The sequence below is a fragment of the Tyto alba genome, unplaced genomic scaffold, assembly GCF_018691265.1.
Source record: "Tyto alba isolate M040663 unplaced genomic scaffold, T.alba_DEE_v4.0 Super-Scaffold_14, whole genome shotgun sequence".
Lineage (NCBI taxonomy): Eukaryota > Metazoa > Chordata > Aves > Strigiformes > Tytonidae > Tyto > Tyto alba.
Genome location: NW_024881276.1, coordinates 59,113,039 through 59,137,307, shown reverse-complemented (window position 1 = coordinate 59,137,307; position 24,269 = coordinate 59,113,039). Strand labels below are relative to the sequence as shown.

Here is a 24,269-nt window from a genome sequence, read left to right as displayed (position 1 = left end):
GATGACATGGCACAGTGAATACTTGTGTAGAAGTCACAGAAACGAAAACACTATTGAAATAGCTTCTGGTGCACTAGAATTTAAGTTACCTCTAAGCCTCTTCACAACTGTATCTTCAACAGATCATGAATATGAAAATAGGGATCACGAAGTTTTGAAAAGAATGATCTAATAACAAACCTTACTTTCTATTGCCCATTCCAATACTTATTTCTTTACGGAATGACCTGTACGGATTTCTGATTTTCTCAAGCTCTTCTTTTTCTTAAGTCTGCAACATTCCTATATGACTGTGCATCCTGAAGTAACCCTCTGGTAGACTTGGGAAAAATCACAAAGTTAAGAAAATCTACTGGGCTGGATTGTTTCCCAGAAAATACTCTTAAGACTTCCCAGGAAAAGCAGAAATGGCCTTCTAGAGAGAAAATACTGCTCCTCCCTGTTTCTAAGGTGGCAGCGGCATGAATAAAGCAGCCAAAATATTCTTCACTGTAAGAAGAGAAATGGCAAAAATATTTTTACCTTTGTACAAGCAGTAGTAATTATGTTCTCTGCACTGCTAATTGCACAGCAATTGCAGTTGCTGACGCAGGAAAAAACAGTGGTAGAGTTCCTGGTTTTACACAGGACTTTTTGTTAGAAATTCAGCTAATCCACAGATAACACACAAGCCACAATAAAGGCAGAATCAAAATTCTTGGAGCTCTACCAAGGTTAGATTAAGTAACCATATCATTCTCTGTATCTGACAAAACCCATGATCTTCAGTGATAAAAGTAAAATCTTAACTGAGAAAGCCAGAGCAAATACAACTGGAGGTTTCTTTGCTCTCAGTTCCACCTTCATCTCAGTCACATCCTTACATCAGATAAGAAGGACCTATGCAGCTTTCCACCTTCCTAAGTTTTGTTTTCTTGCCTACTCATTTCCTAGCATAAGCATCTCTGAAGTTAGATGAGCATTCGCTCTTAACTCCAGGAATCTTAGCAGAGACTGAGTTATCTTTCACAAAAGTATTAACTTTATTTCCTATGCTTTCAGAGATGAAGATGAAGACCTCATTTAAGGTATTAAGGCCTTACACTGTCCCTTCAGCAGCTGAATGTTCTTTGTAAGTGCCACCTGCATGGGATAGAATACACTTTTCCTCAGGAAAAACATGCAGCCTTTTTACAGTCTCCTGCAAGTTCTCTGCAAGAAGAGAAGTAATTCCATCCCTTGAGTGATGAGGGAAAACCACTTCATGCTAATTCTGATCATACAGACTGAATATTCCAGAGTGATCAGATATACTAGCAAGTGTCAGACTGCCTTCCAAGGAAAACGGTATGGAGGAAAGAAGAATTCCCTTGGACACTTTTGCCAGTGTATTAGGGGACTTGATTTACTTTCTGTGTGAATTTGCATTGTTTCTGCCTGGTTACTAATGAGCGAGACAAATATTTCTGCTGTCTAATATTTCTGCTATTAATATCTATTCTTTGAGGAATAGAAATTTCCAACTGGACCTCCATGCATCCTCTGCAATCTCTGAAAATACTCTCTGTATCCAGTAAGGGAGAAGAGCATTGAAAAATGTAACTTCAGAAGAATTAAATTTTATTTACATGAGAGGACTTTAACTCAACTGCCTTGATGGGAACCTTGTATATTTATCAGATAAAGACTGGCTTCACTACAATTTGTTTTTTCATCACTTCTGAAAAAGAAAAGGAATGAGGCATTGTCCTTGAAAGACAAGCAAAAAATTCCCCCAGTATAGCTGTTCTGAAAAAACTCCATATTCAGGGAAAACAAAATATATTTAACAATTTCTTCTTTATCTAGTCAAAGAAGAACTTTTCTCTGGGGAAGAGATGGTTGATCTCTCATTTATACCATCTGGAGACAAGTCCTGGGAATTCTTCCAATAGCTGACACTAAGTTCAGAGTCAGAACAAAGATGTGGTCTCTTGAAGGCCTAATTGTAAAGGCTGACACAGGGGAGTAGGACTTTGATTTGCTGCTGTGTACTACCACTTAACATGAAGGGATTACAAAATTTGGTACTATCAGAGAGGATGAAACCCAATGCAACATGTTAGATATCCTTCATTATTGTTCAGTTTAATAAATAGCAATTTTAGATTTGGCTAAGCACAACTGCCTGTATCAGGAATTGTAAGAAAATATAAACAGGAATAAAGTATTGTACAATATAGGTGTCCGTATATGGTAGTGAAATCAAGAAACATGTACAGTTACTTGATTCTCAAAGTTTGTAGCTTACTCTTTCATACTTGAGAATTTCTGTATCTTAGTGATTGTCAAAGGCATGAAGCAAGTTATTTAAGACTGTGTGAGCTTAGCCTCGTGCTGTCATTCTCTAGCATGATCATCTCCCCCCCTTATAATCTGTATATGATTATAAAATTAAATAATTTGAGAGATGACTGGGCCATTGAAATATTCTAATTACACTCGGAGCCTATAACATACTTCTCCTTGTATGTAATTATGTATCTGTGACTGTGCATACATACAAACATTCACTTTATATACAAAAAAAGGTGTACCACCTAATGTGTGTTTATTCTAACCTGCAAGACAAAGATTACTGATCATAGCTGAAAAGGTTACCTGGATCTGGGCTCTGTTTCCAGCTGTAATGTTAGATATTGTCCAGCATGCTTCCTTTTTGATAGATTCTTTTGGGCTGCTTAGCAAGTGCAGTAAACTCTGCAGGGCTGAACAATTCAGAATCACCTGAACACAAAAAAAAAAAAAAAAAAGGCAAACAAATCACACCTTAGAGGAAATTTAGCATTAAGAATCACAGGAAGAAGGAATACAGTGTCTTCAAAATTTAAAAAGCATATCCCATCAGATGATCCAAAAAAAGTTAAAATAGACCCAAACATAAACAAAACAAAAAACTAGCTAGAACTAAGAAATAAATGTTTGCAGGAAAGCTAATAACTGAGTAATTCAGATAAGAGATCATGTCTCCATTATGATTTCAGTGTGACCTGAACTCAAGAAGATACCAAGTCCATTAAAATCAAACAAAAATAAGAAGACCATATTTTTCTGTTGTCTTGTTTTCCATATTTTTTTATATTTGCAAGCTCCAGCTAGTTCTGTTTTCCACATCAGCTGGAACAGTGGGGAAGACTGTTGCCAGTGTTGTGTCTGGTGACATTATTACTGGGCAATTATTATTAAAAAAAAAATTGCAAACAATTGCAATATTACAGACCAGAACAGTTGTGGGAAAATCTGCACTTCCCAAATCAAAATTTTAAGTGCCCAAAGTACAAGAGAAAATGCCCCAGAAGATAAATGGTACAAGATAGAATAATTATACCATGTGTGACAGTGAAGGGCTTTTTGACCCTCTAAAAGGGCATAACAGGATCCAATGACTCAAAAATTAAATACTTTTTTTTTTTATATAATTCCAACTTTTTACAAGTAGATCAAAAATTGGAAGATCTTACCAAGACACATGGTAGTTTTGCCTTATATGGCAAAAGCAGGCAACTTAGAACAGTGTGGTACAGAATTCTATGAGAAATTCTTCAGTCTGTTTGTGGAGGTCGAAAGGATGAGAGAGTCAAGCTGAATCATAGTGATGACCTCTGTTTGTGGAATCTGTGGACTGAATTCCCTTGCTCATATCCTCCCCACCACAGACACATATTCCTAAAACCTTTCCACTCCACATTAAGATTAAAAAAGCGAATACTATATAGTTCAAGATTGTATCAGGTAACTGCTCAGACAATTTTTTTTCTTCATGCATATTATATATATGGTTTTGGTCATCTCCAAGCACCTGCAACTGTTAGTAGTTGGAAATGAGATACAAAGTAAAAGCAGGTTTGTGCTCTGAGGGTGTACAGGGAAGTTTTCAGGTAACTGTCTTATATGTTGCATTCATATATTAAAAGAAAAAAAAAAATCAACTGTCAAATCTGGGCTCTTCCTTCTGATTAAGGATTTTTATATGTATTCTGTACCCCTCCTTCAGCATGAAGCACAACCTGCAGGCAGGACTATAAAGCTATCCTACTTAAACAGTTCTCTAGTATTTCAGGAAAGCTTACACTATGCTCCTCTGAAAAAACTGTGCCCAACAAAAAAATTTAAACATTTTCTTGAATTAAAATCTAAGATTAATGCAGTATTTAATAACCTGCATTATATGCAATTTAGTGATCCTGTGTGGTTTTATTTTTAACAAAACTATGAAATCACACCTCAGTCATTCCTATGACTGATGTGCAAAACAAGTGACATCGAAAAAACACAAGAATGCCTATGCAATTCAGCTACACAAAAAACATTGTAACAGTCAAAAAATCATGTTAGCCTCCTCCCAGTGATAAGATATTCAGGGTGCTGCTGTTAACGCATCTTTATCTCTGATCTCATTGTCACAGAACTACAGAATTCCAAGGGATATATTTACATATATAAAAAAATAAGCATTGAAAGAAGCTTCCAGATTAGGAACTCGGATTTTAACTTTGGTGTAATTTACGTGGAAGGAGTAATTTAACACTTTGAATGGGGAATCATAAGCTTCATGCAACTACACCTCAGTGAAAGCCTCTTTCTCCACACTCTTCACATCATCTCACACCTCCTATTGCTACCACTGCCTCCCCGATGCCCATTTCACTGCCTCCAGTGCACACACCTCCTACTCGAAGCTATTACCACTTCTTGACCCCACTTCTGCCATCAGTTTTTGTAAAGTCAACAGCCCACCACAGCAAGCCTCTTTAAACTTGTCACTTCAATCCAATTTGGGCATTTGTCAGAGAGCTCTGCACCACACAGGCGTGCTTTATAGTTTGTGAGCTTGAGACGGAGGCCAAGAGTCAGTAAAGTTTCAAAAGCAACAGCCTACTCTGTACTTTTCTTCCTCATTATCAATTAAGCCTCTCAAAAGGGTGTCAGAATGCACAAAGAAGTCAGAAAAAAATTTAACGTACAGCAGAAGCCCATAACTGGAGCTTCTGCTCTACATGTAAAAAGAGACTGTCACCAGCCTGTGGATCACAGGAAACACGTGTATGCAAGGCACTGACTCTGCTCCCACAGACATTAAAAACCAGTGGGAGCTGCTGTCTCTTGCTAAACCTACAAAGCAGCAGGATGACAACCTAGTGCCTCTTAAGCACCAGGTTTCCTGGCTCCCAGTTTAATTCCAGTACAGTGGTGGGAGTCACTGCCACCTATCAGTGCTTCTCCAAACATGTGCCCAGTCACAGCTACATACCATTCAAAATCTGACCAGACACTCAGTTTTGGTATATTCATCATAGACAGTCAAGAGCATCGTATGTGACCGGCCTTCAATGGCCCTACCATTACACACTCAGCATAAAATTCAGCCTAAGAGGCAGACTTGCTTTAAACAAACCAGAAAAAACAAAACAAAACACCACAAAAAAAACCAAACCAACCCTCAAAGGGTATTGCACAGCTATATACAAATCCCAGACACAGCTATGTAAGAAACACCAGCAGTTTAGGACTGAAAAGAAAAACTCTGAAAACCACCACATGTTTTGAGGCAACTAGTGTCATCAATCCTTCCCATTCAAATGTCAAAAGGAACACGAGGAGGTGCTTGTGAATAGGTTACACAACTAACAGAAAGATGAACTGCAGTACAGCACAAGAGAAAACGAATCCATACCTGGGTCTGGATGTCATCTCCTGTGACAATGTTCCCAACAGCTCGTAGGGCAGGAGATACAACTTTGTAGTCATTGTGCCTAAAATTAGGCACAAAAGGAAAATTAGGCAAGGAAAGATCGAAGTGTTAACCCTCCTGAAGCATCTCCATCTTTACATTCTCAAGGAAGGAACATCCATCAGCCGGGAGAAAAACTCCCCTGCTAAATCTAACTTCACTCTCACTACCTGAATCAACACTCATTGATTTTAAACTAATAAGTCTTTCTAGGTCTTCTAAATATTTAGGCCTTTAGGTATCATTCAACAGCATAAAAATATGAGATTAAAAGCATGCAAGTACTTCAGAGCATAGGCATCCTTGGGAGGGAAAAAGTAATCAGCTTTAACTGTGAAACGCAATGCAGCACGTAAAAAGGCAGAGAAGGAAACAGAGGAACACCGACAAAAGTCGTGTGATCATCTTCCATCATCATATGCATCCCCCCCCATCACTGTTAAATCAGGATTGGAATAGGAAGGGTGAAGTAAGGACTGTTTTTTCTCAAATTAAAACACTTCTTTATAAACAGGTACCTTAGGTAATACATTCTATTCATTAATGCAGCATCAGATTTGCTTTAATCTTAAAAGCCTTAATAGTCTTTTTTTATTTACATTACTGAAAACAATTATTTCTTGTTCTTAGGTAACTGAATGCTCCACGTTCTTCCCTTAGACCTGAAAAAATAGCTCTGAACAAGGCCAATCTCCCTGACCCCAACTCCCACAACTATACTTTACTGAACAAAGTGTGTGTATACTCTTCTACAATAGGAATTTAGGAAATTATTTACATTTAAAATCCCTGGTACTGTCAATTCTAGTAAATTTTATTATTTCTTACATTTTTATCTTTGATATCCTTCAGCAATTTCACTGTAGGTAATTATAACATGGATTTCAATGGCACAGAAAATTCCATTATATATTATGGATTTTACAAAAATGCAGCTGTCAGGTACAGGAAAATACCTCTTAAGAAATAGCAAAACTTGATTTTAGGGAAAAGAGTGGATAATACATTTGCTCAGAAGTTTCTTACATTAGCAGTTCCACAAGTCTTCTGCAGACTCCTGCATCAATCACAGCCTGGATTTTATCATTGGGGCCATCAGACAAATAGGACAAAGCCCAGCAGGCATCAGCTAATACATCTGTATCATTAACAAAGAGCAGCCAGGAAAGCACACTAAGACAAGGTGAAACCTGTAAGACATTAAGAGGAGATACATACACTGTGCAATTAAAAGGGCCAGAAGATGTACTAACAAGTCAGTTAATTTTGTATGTGACATTAGAGGAATAGGCACTGGCATCTCAATGTGCAACACTGAAAATTTCAGACCTAGGTAGCACTTGTGTACAGGGCTGTTGTTACACAAGTACAGAAGAGTATGTCAGCAGAAAATCACTATGAGAATTCTTTAGCCTCTACAGTACAATGTCTGGCAACTAGGACTCATACTTGTCTGCTAAGATGTGCCATACTTTGCATTACAGCAGCCAAGATGTACACAGTTTTGTTCTGCTGCAGGATGGTCATCTCCAGTACAGGAACAAAAAGCTAGGAGGCAGCTATATTAAAATAGTGGTTGTGAATGTCTGCTCAAAGGACTAACTACATTCAAAAACTTGATCTGCAAGAAGCCCATGCATTGTTTCAGAGAAATTCTGAAATATTTCTGCTACTTAGTTTAAGTTTCATCACCTTTATTGCTCATTTGCCTACCATTCACCTCACAACACATTTCCTTCCAAACTTCTCTTACCTTAGTAAAATCTGGAGGAGGATTCTTCCCTCTGCAGAGATTTGACAGAGCCCATACAGCATTTCGGGTCATAGTGAGACGGTTCTGTTTTGAAAGCAATCTAAAACAAACCAACAAAAAATTCCAACCTTTGCTTTTTAAAAATCAAAGCCAGGCAACCCTGCAGGGTCAACTGCATGAATCATTACAATAAACCCAGGACTACATTTTAACATACACCAGGGCAAAATACACTAGATTTTCTTTTTTTTTTTTTTTTCCATAGAAATTCATCCTGAGGAAAATCATACTTGATGGCTGGATACTAACATACATGCTAGACACATGAATCTTAGTACCCTGACAAGAACAATAACCGTTACACTAAAGTGTGTTCATTTAATTGCTTAGATACTGATGTGGCAGATTAACAGTCATAAGGCGTGGGGACTGTGACAAAATTACTTTAAGAAGAAGGACATGCAAGTAGTTTTGGAGAGTACTCTTTCCACTCAGCTGCATTTTTATGTCAGCCTCAGACTATCATCCCCACTTTTACAGTTTCGTACGTTAACTAGGGAAGGAAAACAAAATTTATCCTCAGAAAATGCATATAATCAGATTTAAGATTTCCCAAACATTCAAGACAGTCACGTATCTCACAGCAAGCACTGTTTACGGACTTTCTGGGCACACCAGCTCCAATTCCAGCATACAAGAACCTTGCCCACTGGGTTCTTGTTAGAGCACAATTCTACAGACCACCCCAAATCAGTCTCTTCTTGCAGTTGTTATGAGGTGGCATCCACATACCAGCTCAGGCTTCAACTTGTGCTCCGTAAGACAGAGAAAGCCCAACGATGGGATGAACTGTAATACTGACGCCTCCATGAGATCTGCATACCAAAACTGCCCTCTCACATTAGGATTATCACTGGCATCAGCCACCGTGGGTCCCCTTAAGTGAGATCAATCCTAGCAATGACAAAGATGTGTGTGGAACTGGTGTTTGACTGACTTAACATTGTGAAGCCTTTGAACAAGGCATTTTCCTGACAACTCAGGAACGTTGTGCTCTCTGGTTTAGGAAGAAGGCAAGACCCAGTTCTTCCACAACTGCACCAACTCCGTTTCTTTTTTTTCACAGCCATCCCACAGTGTACCAAGGTCTTTATGAGAGCATCGGAAAACTTCACTGCTGCAGAGTTTGCAAAGGACAGAGACTGAGTAATCCCAATTTGGACATGACAATACAAAATGGTGTCACTGTTTCAGTAATAATGCAGTCCTTCAGCAGAGGACCATCAAGATAATTAGCAGACTAGAGAAATGACACACAACAGGAGGGTTAGAGACCTGGATTTGTTCAGCCTTAGAAGGAGAATGTGTAAGGGGAGATATAACTGCTGCCTACAACAGTTTTAACAGGTGGATACAGAAAAAAAAGGAAGCCAGATCCTTCTCAAAGATGCATAGTGACAAGATAAGAGGCAACTGTCACAAGGTAAAACAGAAAATTCTGATTAGGTATCAGAACACTGCTTTTCACCACGCTACAGTCAAATACTGCAACACGTTGCCCCAGGTGGTTACAGAATCTACCCTTAATGTTCCAAATTTGACTGGTTAAGTAGTTGAGCAACCTAATCTGATCTCACCTGCTATGAAGAAAGGATTTGACCTCCAGAGGTGCCTTTCAACTTAAATTATTCTATGACTCTATAAATAAGCCAAGGCATCCACCCACTCTGTATAATAAAATAATTCCAGCTTAGCTGCTCCTAAAACAACTTTCCATTTTAGCTCCATTACAAAAGCCCCCATTAAAAAGTCTGATTAGTCCACAATAAAAGAAATCAATATTATTCTTCAAGGCAGAAAACAAACTTTAGTCTTACCAGACACTCGGGCAGAATTCTGGAAAACATATTAAAACAGACTTACTGCAATAAAGGGGGCAGGATATTACAGTCCAATACATAGTCTCTGCACATAGTGCTGTCTCCAGCAATGTTGCCAAGAGCCCATACTGCCTGCAATGAAAAACAGAATAGTAATTGCTTTTATTCTCACAATTCAACCAGTTTAGTGTATGTATTAGAGTGGGAGATACTCTGTTCTCACTGTTAGATCCTGGACAATGTACAAAAGGGGAATGCATTTTGGTTGAGTATTACACATACACACCCAAGTTCATTATATGATTCGGGAATATTTACACACATCTAAGAGGAATATCAAAACAACCAACACTTATGTCTCGAAAGAATTTGCAGGCAGACATAACCTTGCTCTGTCCACAGCATAAGAGATGAGTTTATCTCCTTAGGCTTAGGAACACACTAATTCTACACTCCTCCTGGTTCAGAGCTGGTTCAAGTCCAGACGTTCATAGCACGTGTCAAGCAAATTTTTATCTACCCAAAAATGTTTGTGTGGAACAGCCCATATTAGTATTTCCTAAAAAGCCATAAAAGCATGCGTTGCTTACACAGTCATATTAACAATGCTGACACAAACTGAAATGAAAATGAGAAACTATATGCAAGATAAACCAATATTCAGAATGAAAGAGTTCAGATGAGCATTGGCATATATTCTTTAAGAGAAAACCATACAAGACAGAACCAGTGTTGCCTATCAAGACATACGCATGGCAAAATGCAACAACAGATATTTTCTCCCTTGGACATCAGTACTACTGTAACCCTTCATTCTGAGAAGAAATTATCTAAAATACCAGAAGATAAAGAAGCATGAAATCCATCTTCTGTAATATGATGAGAATAAAAGATTTAATTATTTTTGATCTATCTGTTTGGGTCAAGTGGTGGTTTTGATATCATTGTCCACTAGTATGTGAACTATAACAAAAAAAAACTAGAAGTAGACTATGTGAAGTATAAAAGCCATTTTACGAATTCCATGAGATTTACAGACAATATTATGCCACACAAGAAAGTGTATGGAACTCACATTTGGTATTTATTTCAAGTTAGCAGAGGGCTAAATCATATCAAACAGATCCATGTATCAGCTTATTTGGTAAGATCCATACAATGTCTACACAACCACTGGAAATACTTCTAATATTGCACATAGAGGACAAAAGCAATCCCATTTATCATGGACAGTAGCTGAATGTCCTCCTCAAATTTCTCTTTTATGTATTTATATGCAGTAAAATGTGAATGTACATAAGTTCCTCACACAAAATAAACATGTTTTTCTCTCCATATGTCTACTTGGCATTGACAATTACTCCTCTAAAAAAACCTGACAGAATAAGCCAACTTTGTTCCCTAAAGGAAATTCTCAGATAATCTGAAATAAATGTATTTATTTGTTATGGATATGATGTCAATTGATTTGTTGCATTAGATTTCTACTGTAACATGTTTTTAAACGGTGGCAAAAAGCTGCTCCTTTAAACAGCAGACTCCAACCACTCCAGAGGCCCAAAACCAATACCAAATCCTGCTAAATTAATACAGCTAAAAGTAGATGTATATACAAAATGTAAATACAGATGTCAGCTTGCTAGACACAAAATAAAAAGACCTCTCCTTTGTACCAGTATTACCAATAACACCTCAGATAGATTGATTGGAAGTCCCTAAACTGGAAGTTGTTAAGAGACTAGGAGACTCTTCTGGGAAAGGAATAGTTTGTTCTGTTCTCCTACTGTTTTCCAAGCTTCTGCTGTCAGCCACAGTCAGAGACAGGGCACCAGGCTATAACAACCTCAGCTGTGAAACAGCACAGCCATTACTATGCAACGTCGCCCCCCAAATGATGTTCATCATGAAAACTTATTTTTCATTCCAATTCTTATTTTACAACTGCTGTGACAACAGTTTGTCTGAAATAGAAGTATAACCTCGGCTCTGGCAGCCTCATGGACTCAAGATGGAGTCAGCTACTGGAAAAATTTAGCTTAAGAGACAGAACATATGCCACCACCTGCTGAATGTGATTTGTATTAGAATGGTAAGAAGCCACACTCCTTTCTCACTGCAATGATTGTATTTCTGCAGCAATGAGAAGCCATAGAAAAGAATCAAAGATTTCAACTGATGTGTGGATCTTCTAAAAAAATTGGTGGATCTTCTAAAAATGTTTAGGGATGAAAAAAGAATTTGCAATAATTTTCTTTTATTGAACACATGGGCAACTTTGTATAAAGTTAGTCTCCTTGCCTGGACACCTTTACACATGTTAAAACATCCCTGGAAGCCGTATGTCACTTGTTTGGGGACTTTGTTTCTGCCATTATAGCAATATCTATTTTCAGGGTTGACAACAGTGATAATCACTTAATCCAAGAATCCATTCTGACCCTGAATGACAGACTGGTTTTGCAACAGCAAATCGCACATCAAAAAGTCTGACCAAAGAAGTCAAATAGCATTTGACTGCTTTCCCACTCTTGATTCTTTTATGGCAAAAGAAGTCTGGCCGAGTAGTCTGGTATCACAGGACCTGGTAAGAGAGGATGTTGCAAGAAATCCTCATAATGCTAATGACTGATAGCACACAAGATGCAAAGAAATTGAAATATCTTTAGAAAAGCATGCAAGGTTCCATTCAACAAGGAAGATTCCTTTCCTTAAGGAATCACTTCAGCTCTTCAGATAAGTGAGGAACCTAAGTAAAGCTCAGTTAAACTCTTCTCATCAGACACTGCTATAAACACAAAGTTCTGTCATGGTTCCCATGGACAACATGTGAACAATGACAAGTGTCTTCAGGGTTGGTTTGTCTGAATCACGTCCAGTGATTTCCACTGCTGCTTTTGTGCACTCCTCAAGATGCAAATGGCTTGCTTGCTGTAACATTCTGGCTTCATTCTACACATCCCAAACATTTTTAATCTTCTTTTCTGGATAGTTGCAGAGATAAAAGGCTATTTAATTCCATTAAATTTTAGAGTTTATTAAATCAAAAAAATATTTGACTCTTAAAAAATTCCACTTCGGTACTTTCCAATATCTACATCCTGATCTGAAGATGAAAAGAACCTGTACTTTTAAGATTTGTGGGCTGACATTTTAACCAACATCTGGAGTAGCAAGGTTGTGTGGAAACTGAAAATGCAAATGCTGCCTTGTCAACTGACCATCTGTTTCTATACTCCTGGATAAATTTTCATTTATTGCTAATAGTAGAATAGTGATTGCAGTTGCAGGTCTCCTGTTTATTTTACTCATTATTAAACTGCAGTGTTTTTTCCTGCAGTGCTTGACAACTTCAGTAACCAGTAACAGTAAAGTGCAAGTTCTGTAGAGTACTGTTGAGCTCTATGGTGCCTTCTGTGAGTAAATAATCCATGTGCTTTCTGACAACCCTCCACCTCCGATTCTGAAGGCTCTGAGCTGTTTTTCCACTAGGCCTTCGGATATTTAAACCAAGTGCTAAATGAACCACCAACACTGCATAGAGTTGTGCCTCTTGGCGAAGAAATATTATCAAGTGAGAATCAACCTTTATCTACTTTTGGCCACTGACTTGGGAATGGATCTAATGCTGGAATGAAGATGATGAAGATTATCTTGCATACAAGTGTGATTGGGTAAGTGGACACAATGAAAGATAACCAGAAGGCCAAATTCCAAGGATATTACTTTTACTATGTCCCAACACAGAAAACATCTTTCTTTCAGTGGCTGGCGTCGCCACCACAGTTCCTTGTTTCTCACATCTCATCCACCCAAACAGAGAAAGTAGTTCATATTCATGACTCAACTGTTTTTCCTGATTTTGGTTACTAAGACCTAGTTAGTAGGACTAATGATGTAAAAGCCAAACAGAACTTGGACACCAGAATCACGGGTCACCTCTGCCAAACAACTGATGGTTACTAAAAGGTACAGCAACACAACTAGAAATGGAAAAATACTGAGGGGAAAAAACACAAACGTTCCCAAAGGACAACAGGGCAGCTGGGGATGCTCCTGCCACTGGGTCTCCAGCAGAGCACAAGGACATATATCTGTCACTGTGAGACAATCTCAATCATCTCAGACAGGAAGCGTAATGCCTTGCATGGTGTTTGAAGGAAATTCAATATTTATCAAGGAAACCAAAGTTGACATCTGGGTTTTAAATACGCAAGAGAACTCAGGAAAGAACTGCAGTTAAGACACTGCTGAAGCTACATCAACCTTAAGCATGTCTAAAGGGCTTTGATGGGAGTCCTTCAATATAAATAATTTCAGGCTGGCATATCTAAATTTCTAGATGTCTTTTGGAAGAAAAAATTGTGATAAGTGGAAGGCTAGGACGTATGCCACTGACTAAATCTAAAAATCAGTACACAAAAAAAAAAAAACAGAAACAGGGAGATGTATCAAAGTGGTTTTCATAAATAATGGAGATGTAGCTTCTGTAATAAACTCAGTTTCTTTTATGGGAAAAATGGATGTCCAATGGTTTGACCACTGATCACGGAGAAAGACTGATATACAAGCTGAGAAGGACTGATACACAATGCAAAAAATGAAAGAGTTAAAGGATGGTAGGGTAATCAAATGTCAGCCTGCACAGCTTAATGGGAAACAGATCTTGTACAGTGACGTAAGATACCATTTCATTAAAGCACATGTTGTTTAATAAAAATAGTTATAAAGATTCCCTCATATATACTTCCATAAAACTGCTGATTTAGAATCCCACTAGACAGGGAAACTAGCATATGCAGAAGAAACAGTGCAAAACATTAGATACAAACTAGCTTATATATACCGAAAAATAACTGTTGGGAAAATCATGATCAGATAAAGTAAACTAGTATCTGTTCCTGAGCCACTGCTAAGGGAAGCTTGAAATAAAAGACAAATTCAACAGTATAAGTCTGCAAGACTATCTTACTGTAACACAAAAGCAGTGGATAATGATTAGACAGTAAGTCAAATTAAAATAATATATTTTTTTAATTTATGCTATGCTACATACTCAAAATTACGTTATCACTAACATTTCCTTCCACAGAATTACTATCCCACTTAGCACAAAGAATGGCTTGCTAAGCACAGGCTTCAATACTTCTTTTACTCTTCCTCCTTTACTATCTGGTTGTAAGTCTAGCTTCTGGCCCATCTGCCCTGAACGTGCAGTTATATTTTCTGTATTTTCTTGTATTTTTGCAATTTGTTGCAAATGTCACAAGAGGTGTTTGCAAATAATAATCTTCACAATATCACTGTGAGAAAATGTAAGAATCATCATTTTACAGGGGAGAAAATTATGGCCAAATATCTTCCAGTTTCAGAAATCCAGCTTGAGAAGTCCAGGACCAGATCTACTCAAAACACAGACCTAATTGCAAAAGTCACTTGCAAAAGTGCTGTGTTGTCCTCAACTACAAAACAAAATGGAAATACTTCACATTGAGCATTCAAAAAACACAGAACTAGAATCCACTTACTGAAAATCAATATAAGCAATCGTCCAGCATCAGACACTGAGCAGAAGACACATTTTATCTCAGAAACCTGTAATCACCTTAATCATAAAAATCTCTTCCCTTTTCTCCTTCATTCACTATAGCATGTTCCAACTTTAAAAAACAGGGCCACAGTGTGACAAATAAAAGCCTCCTTTACTACCCACTGATTTGATACCAGGTAACAACCTGTACATACACTGAATGAGACGAGTCACCTGGGAAAATACTATGCAATTGTGTACTAATGATATCCTGTAATGCAGAAGTATGAGAGAACTTCTAAATGTTTAATGCTTTTAATTTTTGTTTTAGTAGATATTACGGCGAAGTGTTTGGGATTTTTTAAAGCTGTTGGAGAAAACAGTTTCTTTGATGTTGACATGCATTAAACCCAAAGTCAGCTGTGAACAGGGCTCTAATCTCTACACCTGCAGTACACAAACCCACAATTAAAAGGTGTAGGTAACACACTGCAGTGGTATATTTTCCATCTTTAGCACAGCTTACTACAGAGCAGTTTGTAACTGGTATTTAGAGACTTACTGGTAACAGAGAGATCATGGATTCAGCACCTGAACTGCACAGAAACATATTTTCTGGTAATTACAACCCACTCTGCCTGCCTGTAATCTGAACTCTAACATGTCAGCAGTTTATTAGGAGGCAGAGGGGGAGGGAGGCAGATAAACTACTTAACTGTGGCCCCTAAGCTCTTCTGTTAATTCATACATCTTAACACTGAAGGCTGCACAACTCATTCTAAACCAGTTCGCTCTTCCCACCTGCTCTCTGAACATCAGCAGGGATAACAACCACCACCTAATAAAAAACCAAAAAAGTTAGCTCTTGGACAGAAGATCATTAAGAGCAAAAAAACTGAGTAGCCCTTACCACACTCAAAGCACCAATCATTCTGCGGGACAGCACTGTACAAGTGATGGCCGAATCTGTACAGTAATGCCACCAATTTCAACCCCCAAAAAACAAATTCTAAAAAGCATCATATAGCTAAGTCTCGATAGATTTTCACATGAGCAGAATATAGCATTTATCTGCCATTTTGGCAAGCTCCCTATCACATTTCTAGTTTCTACAACAGCCTTGTTTCCTCAAAGAAAGCTAAAAAAAAATTGACACAAAAATATACTTATTTCCTTTAATATCATTTTCTCAAGTATCTTAACTTAATTTCTCCTATAAAAACCTTTTCAAAAATAATTTGGTTTGAGACAGACCATCGAAAATGGAAAGTTGCAGAGTGGAACAGCTAGAAAGCTATAAGCAACTGAGAGGAAAAAAAAAATCTGTCTGTCTTGTGGAAAATGTTAGGCAACCTCAAGTACAGGTGGTACATTCTGAGCCAGATATAAGAAAGAAAGGCAAGTTACACAAAGCAATCCAATGCTTATGAGTCGGGACTCCTCCAATCATGCATCTCAATACAGCCAAATGCAAGGTCAGACATCTAGGAACAGAGAATAGAGGTCACACTTACAGCATGGAGAACTGAACCCTGGAAGTCAGTGACTCTGAAAAGAACAATGGATCATATTGGATAGTCAGCTTAACCTGAGCTCACAGCCAGCTTCTGTGGCAAAGAGTCCGCAAAGACATCTTGGATATTTACAGACCAAAGTATCAAGTAGAAACGAAAATGAGGTACTATCTCTACAAACAGCATCGCTGGAAGAGTGCTACTGGAATATCCAGTGCTTGTAGTTTCACCACCACAAAAAAGATACTGAAACAAACATTCAGAAAAGGGTCACCAAAAAACAAATCCACCACCACAGAGATACCCTCATAATGAAAATTCAGAGCTTAATTTCATTTGCTCAAGAAAGCTTAAGCTATGCTCTGTAAGTAGTTACTGGAAAAAAAAGAGCCCACTAACTGAGTAGACAATGAAACAAATGCAAATACCTCAACCCAAAGCTAGTCAAATTTGTACAGTAAAGATACATACTTTCAAGTTAGGATTAACTGAAACTATTTGTTAACATGATATTTCATCACCCTAAGCCTTCAAAGGAAGATTGTATGTCTGAAATACATCCCGGTTCAAACACAAGTTATGAACCTCATGTGGAAACTACTGAGTCAAATGTGTGGTCTGTGTTTTTCACTGATCCCTTTGGGCCTTAAAGAATATTCACCTATTCTGTAATGGTAATGAACGTAGAGAACAAACTACCATTTTGTCTGTAGAGAACAAACTATGATTTCCACTCATGCTTTATCTTCAGGAGAAACAAGCATGAACATTTCATCTCTAAAGCAATTTTTAAAACAAGGGTTCTTGAGTTCCTCAATACACACAAAAATACTAATCCATTAGAGATCAAAATGCCTTAACCCCATTGACTGTGGTTAAATATATCATTTCCGGAAAAAAGAAAAATACGATACTATCTTAACACATACTAGGTAGAAAGGAACTGTCCTGCAAAATTGCCAAACACTACATTTCCTCTAAAGGATTTCTTACAGGATAGCACCGTTCCTTTCTGGAGAAGGAAATAAAACAACCCAAAACCAGAACAAACCAACCCAAACAAACAAAACAAAAAACCAAAACCAGCGGAACAAAAAAAACCCACCCCAACCCCACAAACCACCACACACACACAAAACACCCCACACCGTTCTTAATCTTTACCTGTTCCTGTACATCTTCAAACTCTGAACTTAGCAGCTCTATGAAGATGGGGACAGCTCCTGCTTGGATCACTATTCGAGTCTGAAGGGAATTTCCCGAGGCAATATTTGTCAGCACCCACGCAGCTTCAAACTGCAAAACAAAATACAAAGGAAAATTTACTAGAAGCCACACCAAAAATGAAGAGTAAATTTCTTTTGAAGACAGAAAGAATAGGCATATGGGAGGCATGAGATATTACTAACACAGACAATTTGGAAATTAAGAACCAGAGGGAAGACTTATTGACTTGAAATCAAAATTTACAGAAGTTCCTTATGAGAACAAGATCAGGTTTGCCGTGACTTTTCAAATATTATTTTTTGCTATGTGTTTACATTACTTTTAGTTTATTCTACTGCCTTTCCTTACTGGCTCAGAACCTATACACAAAAAATGAGTCTTCCCACGAGACATCTGATACCTACACTCACTGAATCAGCAATGATACTCCTGAAGATGCATGAAGTGACATTGTTTGACAAAGCTTGATGGATAAAACAAATAAAAACCAATTAAAAAAAAAAAACACAAAATAAAAAGGGAAAGGAGATTTCCAAAAACAACTTTGTGACCACAATCTGGTAGAACTCTGCAACTACAGCAAAGTACTCCTCTTCAACTATGGTGATCAGTATTGCTGTCAAGAGTTATTAGTGTATGATGTTTCTATTCAAGACTTGAAGCAAAACTGAGATCCTGAATTAAAGCTTAGAATCTTTTGCTTTATCTGTTTTGGGAATTTATTTTTATTATCATCTCAACTTGAGAAAGCATTAACTTTTTAAACTGAAATGCAAATTTTAACACTACCTATAACTCAGAAAATGCAGATTCTAGAAATATAGATTTTGGTAGATTTCTGCATGCTTTCAGTCCAAAAATTATTCCATCACACTAGCAGATTTAAATCTTATCAGATACATTCAGAATCTAGAGAAAAAAAAGACTGCTAAAAGTTGAATGAAAAGGCAAAAATCAACAAACAATAAAAATGGAAAGTCATATGCTATAGATGACTGATTTTGACATTACTAATGAATTTTATTAAATTAATGTTGATCTGGCAGTATTCCAGTGAAAACCCTGATACGCTTTCCAAGACTAGATATCTCTGAAGAGCAGCAGGGGCTTATATTTAACATTTAATCATAAAAGCAACTCCTGCTAAGGAGACACACAGAATCCTGAAATGAACCCAAAATAGGAACTCAACAATAAGCCTAGGCCTGTAAGGCTTTTCATTTTTAGGTGTAATTAATAATTAAAGACTTCGGGTTTAAAAATACAATTAATCCTAACCTCCTGACCAACTAAAGGAGAAATTATCTTCTGGTACAATGTGATCAGAATAAGCAATTTCAAAACCCATCATTGTAATACACAAAGAGTATGGGCTGCAATAAAGCAGAAATGCACAATGTCAAAACTGTAAGACTCATCATTAATGAACTAAAAGTAAAACATTCAGGCCAGAGCTTAAGACCAACATAAAATATACTTGCTTTCCTGCAATTTTACTTTCTCTGAAGCAAGTATCCAGTGTTTTGTGATACAGTATAACGGGATTATTAGTCATCTTTCAACCACAGAGGTTTCTTACTCATATTTTAAAACTTGCCCTTTGGCTTCCTAATGGATGCCACCAAGTCAACTACTCACAATTCTGAGATTCACACTCTCTCCAATCATATACTCATAACAGAGAAGAAACACTATGTATAAACATATTAATGAAAGACCAGGTAGCAGGTACTTCTTGCTCTAATCTGTACTTTACTTGAAATATTTATAAAATAAGTTTTGACTATGAGCTAATCATAAGGTCTCCCCATCTTCTGTTGAATGAAGTTCTGTTAAAACTGATCTCTTCCCAACTTCTCACTAGGATCAAGGGTGAATTAGATGATACCCTTGTGTGAGCACCACTGAACATTTCAGATGGTATAAGTTACAGAAAGGTTAGCTGAGTGACCGTTTCTCTCCTCCCTACCCACTGTGGACACCTGATGATGTATAAACTAAGGAACAGACACATACAAATGGCAAAGAATAGAAAAAGAAAATACTTTATGATAATTAATTAACAGGAAGAAAACCTCATACAAGGGATGATCTTGGGATCTGCATGGTATTGTTCTTTTTTAAGATTTCTCTCTCCATCACAAGATTTTGTACATGAGACAGATTTATTTGCTCACATATGGTTTACGTGATCACGGAGAAGAGGGGAGCTTATTTTTAAGCGTTGAAATCACTTTAGTGAAAACTGGACAGAGAAATTTCAGACAAATTAGGCCTTCCTACCACTGACACCAGAAGCCCAATTTTTATTGGATATTCCATTGACAACAAGATAAAAAAACTGAGCATAAAGTCACATAAAGTTCCAAGTTCATCAACACAGAAGAGTTTCCCTATTCAATCAACCTACCTATAGTACCTATCTGAGCATAAAAGTTACTTCAGTGTTTCCAGAATGAGTTGAAAATCCTATCCTTCTACAGCTAGGCTAGTCATGTATGCCTAGAATGGCAAGCCCAAAAACTATACCTGTGCCAAGAAACACTTTTGGAAACACTGACAAGAGTCAAAACAAATTCTAAAAAGTGAGGTCAAGAGGAACTTCCTAACTGATTACAGCTAGAAGTTCTACCTATAGACCCTGAACTGCCAAGCAGGCAGACAAATTTGGCAAGATGAAGGAAAATTAACCACTTGGAATAGAATATCAAGAGCAATGTATTCAGGTTTATATTTTCAATGCTGTGTTACAAACTCCTTAGTACACACTTGGAAGTTTCAACTTTGACTGGTTTTTGCTCTTTCCATGTCAAAATCAATACAATTCAAGTTACACCAGTCAGGCCATGAGAATTTCAATCAGTCTTCAATTGCTTTCAAAGTTTTTTTAAAGTAGAGATGTATCTGCATTTGATAAAGTACCCTCTACCCCTATTTTCCCTTCTTTTTCAAGTATGTTCTTCAAGTATTATGAACTTGTTTCCCTTTATCTGCCTTAGGCTTCCACGCTAGACCCCTATAAGCAATAAGAAGCATTCAATTTCTTTTAGTATCAGCTCACTTACAAACTTTCCACTGCAGTTGCAAACCAACTGACTTAAATCTGATACATACCCTTTAGTTACTGTTCACAGACTCCCCAAAGGTAGTTAACAGATCTTTGGAATTCTGTGAATCAACTTGAAAAGTAAATCCTAGTATCAATTTTTTGCATATCTCATCAAAATTTGGATTTCACATGGCATTAACAAACTTGTAACCTTATGCATTTTGAAAGAACACTGATTCTAACCTATATATTGTATTTAACAGTTACCTGTTAATACCTTTTTTCTTTTACTAAATGATTCGTTATCTTTAATTTTCTACAAGCCCAGAAGAAAGAACTCTGACCATAAAAAAGGACAGCAGGAAATGAGACAAAGCCCCAAGAAACAAGTCCAAGACAAATTAACCACCACTGTAGCAGGCACAATTTAGTTTTTCAAACTAGTAAGTTTCAGGGTTTCTATCTTTATCGGTTTGGATTCTATTTCTAATCCTTTTTTAATTGAATAAAAAAATTAAGTTATAATTCTAAAGGCTTAAAGCTGTCTTCAATTAGTAAAAAAAGACAAACACTAAAGTTTAGTTTAATAGCTTTTCATCTGTTGAGGTCCAAATTTTAAACTCTGGTTTTGTTACATGACAAAGTGCAAAGATCCCATCCTAGTAATCACACGATGCAGCTCAGAGGTGTCTCTCCTGTCCCCAGAGGTCTTGCTAGAAACCCTGAAGATAAAATAGCTTTTTTAAACCTAGTAAAGAAAAAGGGAGAAAGTACAGCTAGTTAAACAAATCACTGTTTTTTTTTTTTTCTACCTGATCTGCATCACCAAATGCCTTCATAGTATAGGAAGATAGATATATTTATATTTGTTTACCTGTAATGTACAGTTTTCTTTTCGTTTGAGAAACTCCACAAACCTGGCGACCACTCCTGGTGTGCTTATGACTTCATCTATTGGGGGATTTGGCTCTATTTAAAATAAAAACCAGAGTTAGATACATTCATTTCTTTGTAGGGAACTTCTCAATTACTGCATCAAAACAATATCCAATGACATACTGACTCCTCTTTTCTGAGAGCATGTTCTTTTTCTACAATACTGCTTTACCTTTACTAAAAGGCAATAGATTCCTATCTGTCACCATAAGAAGACTCCAGCCTGAATTTTTAGGTAATGAGGTAACATGATTCAAAACACTAATGCGGTCAGTAATTTAGGCAGACCAACTCCACAGCAGCAGGTCTGTGATGTCACTCTGGCATGCACACATGCAGAGAAACTTCAGTATATCAGCATATTTGAACCATAGAGACACTGCTGACAATATTTAAACTCACACTCAAGAGCAGACATCATATCTGCTAGTAGTTATAAAGATTTCAAGAAAAGAAGTGACTACTACATACATCCAAGCTGACGTTTTGCAAAACAGAGCTTCATCCTGAAATTTCTGCATGAAACTCAATCTTTATTGCTGTCAAAGTAAAAATATATGCCAGGGACGTTTTTCTCCAAGTAATTTCAGCCCTTACCTTTAGAAAGAAGCTTTCGGAACTTCTGGGTGGCTGAAAGCTGCTGTTCTGGACTATTGGAGAAAATCATTTCAATCATATCAGAGGTGATGACTGCACTCTAGGATTCAGGTGGGGGAGACAGAATGAGAGTGATAGAGAGCAAGAGGGAAAACAAAATCTGGATTAGTGGTTAAAGGGTACATTTCCTGATTTGTACCCAGTTTATCTCTTATTGAATAAAAACCTAGCTAAGACCGTCATGGACAATAACAGTACATCTACATAAGCAGCTCCATTCTTAAGTGTAGTCTTTCTTTTCAGGAAGCCAAAATTCAGATTTTACATAAGATACGTCAAGAAAATTACTCTTCAGAACCTCACCAGTGTTCTCTCCCCTTTTTTTCTATCTTCTCTCCTCTAAGTTAAATGTAGAATTGTCAGCTTCAACAAAAGGTAGACTAAATTGGAATAGCAATTACTGTTATGCAAGAACATCAGATCGATTATGCTATTGTTTGGATTTCTGTAACATGTATATTTTGACTCATTCTCTTACACCAAAATGTACAGAACCTGTCATTTTTAGAAGAGCTGACAAACCTAATGCTTGTCATCATAATCAAGTAAGAGTATTAAATTTTCCGCTGTTTCCACTAATGGGACTAAATGACATCAGCAACCTTTCTTATGCCAGGTAAAATCTGACATTCTGTTCATCACGCATGTAAGCCTATGTAAAGCAACATAAGGAAAGTCAGATTTTTTTCTTCCACCACTTCTGATCTAAATCCTTAGCTAGATCTGACCCAAACCCTTAGATATATAGGGAAACAGACGACAGTGCTGAAAATACTTAAGCTTTGTCTGTAAGAGCTCCAACTATTAAGACCCTGAAATTAATGATATTTAAATTAGTAAACTGTATAATGGTAGTATCTATCTCAATTAGGTAGGCTCCTTTCCTTACTTTTTACTATCTATTAACTTCATATAAGCTTCCTCACAAATGATTAAGCGGTATTTAGGACTTGTCTGACATTTAAAGACTATCTTGAAGAGTAAAACAATATATTCTATTAGTGATCTACCATATTGTTTATAGGCCTTTCTCCATGTCTCAGTAATTTTCAAGGCTGGTATAACCACCAACAGAAACCAAGGCCAGCCTGATTTCTATGAAAACATCACTGCCATACTCTGAATAGAGACACGAGTGTGAAGATCAGTCGTCAGACTTTTAAGTGAGGGCTGCACTTTCCTTAAACCTCTCTGTTACAGCCTGAATCCCTTACCATTTTCCTTTCCAGGGAGAGGACCAGTAAAAAGACAGGGAGAAATCAGAAAAGTCTTATTTCCACTAAAAGTTTTTTCTGTAGGATGAAATTCCACCTTGGAAATGAGTTTAAGGACATATGCAGATAGATAAGCTACATCTAGTTGTATTTCCAACACCCTGGATAAAAACGGTGCCACAAAGTCCACTAACAGAGATTTCCACAAAGTCCTTTTTTACTTTGTAAATTGCAATAAAACATTGCCTGGTTTGTATTTTGTTTCAAGCACTATGAGTTTCAGATTAAAAAACTCCAACAACTCTGCGGAACAGTTGACAAAATCACTTATAATGGTGAACATCAAAACCAGGAAGTAATGATCCTGTCTGGAACAATGACGTTTTATTTCATTTTGTTGAAAGGATATCCACTGAGCAACCACTCACTCTATCCATAATGCTTATCTCTCATGTAATCTGTTTCAGGGCACTTCACACCAAGACAGGCATTTAAGAACTGTCCGTAAACTCTCTGAATGCCATTTTTCACATTCTTCTGAATTCCACTCCCCCTAAGTCACAGCACAACAGGCCTTCCCAGTTTCAACAAACACTGTATTCTTTTCTCATCACTTACAGAAGTCATCTCCATGTTGTTCATCTGAGCCTCATGGAAGCCACCATCTGACATCACTTCTTCCTCTACTTCTTCCTCAGCTGTTGCAACATTTCGGCGTTTAAACAACTAAAGAGATAAAGTATTTAGTATGTATTATATAGGT

At 37.2% G+C, this 24,269-nt stretch overlaps 1 protein-coding gene across 1 annotated transcript in view; it reads right to left on the bottom strand.

Annotated features, from left to right (window-relative positions):
• KPNA1 (karyopherin subunit alpha 1) overlaps positions 1 to 24,269 on the bottom strand; it is a 56,226-nt gene that overhangs the window by 15,163 nt on the left and 16,794 nt on the right. Inside the window, exons 3-11 of the mRNA XM_042788860.1 lie at positions 24,125 to 24,232; positions 22,233 to 22,332; positions 21,574 to 21,668; positions 17,588 to 17,719; positions 9,426 to 9,514; positions 7,503 to 7,602; positions 6,776 to 6,939; positions 5,693 to 5,771; positions 2,620 to 2,745 (exon numbers count right to left, since the gene is read on the bottom strand). Coding sequence (XP_042644794.1) covers positions 2,620 to 2,745; positions 5,693 to 5,771; positions 6,776 to 6,939; positions 7,503 to 7,602; positions 9,426 to 9,514; positions 17,588 to 17,719; positions 21,574 to 21,668; positions 22,233 to 22,332; positions 24,125 to 24,232 — 993 coding nt within the window. The remainder of the gene's footprint in view (positions 1 to 2,619; positions 2,746 to 5,692; positions 5,772 to 6,775; positions 6,940 to 7,502; positions 7,603 to 9,425; positions 9,515 to 17,587; positions 17,720 to 21,573; positions 21,669 to 22,232; positions 22,333 to 24,124; positions 24,233 to 24,269) is intronic.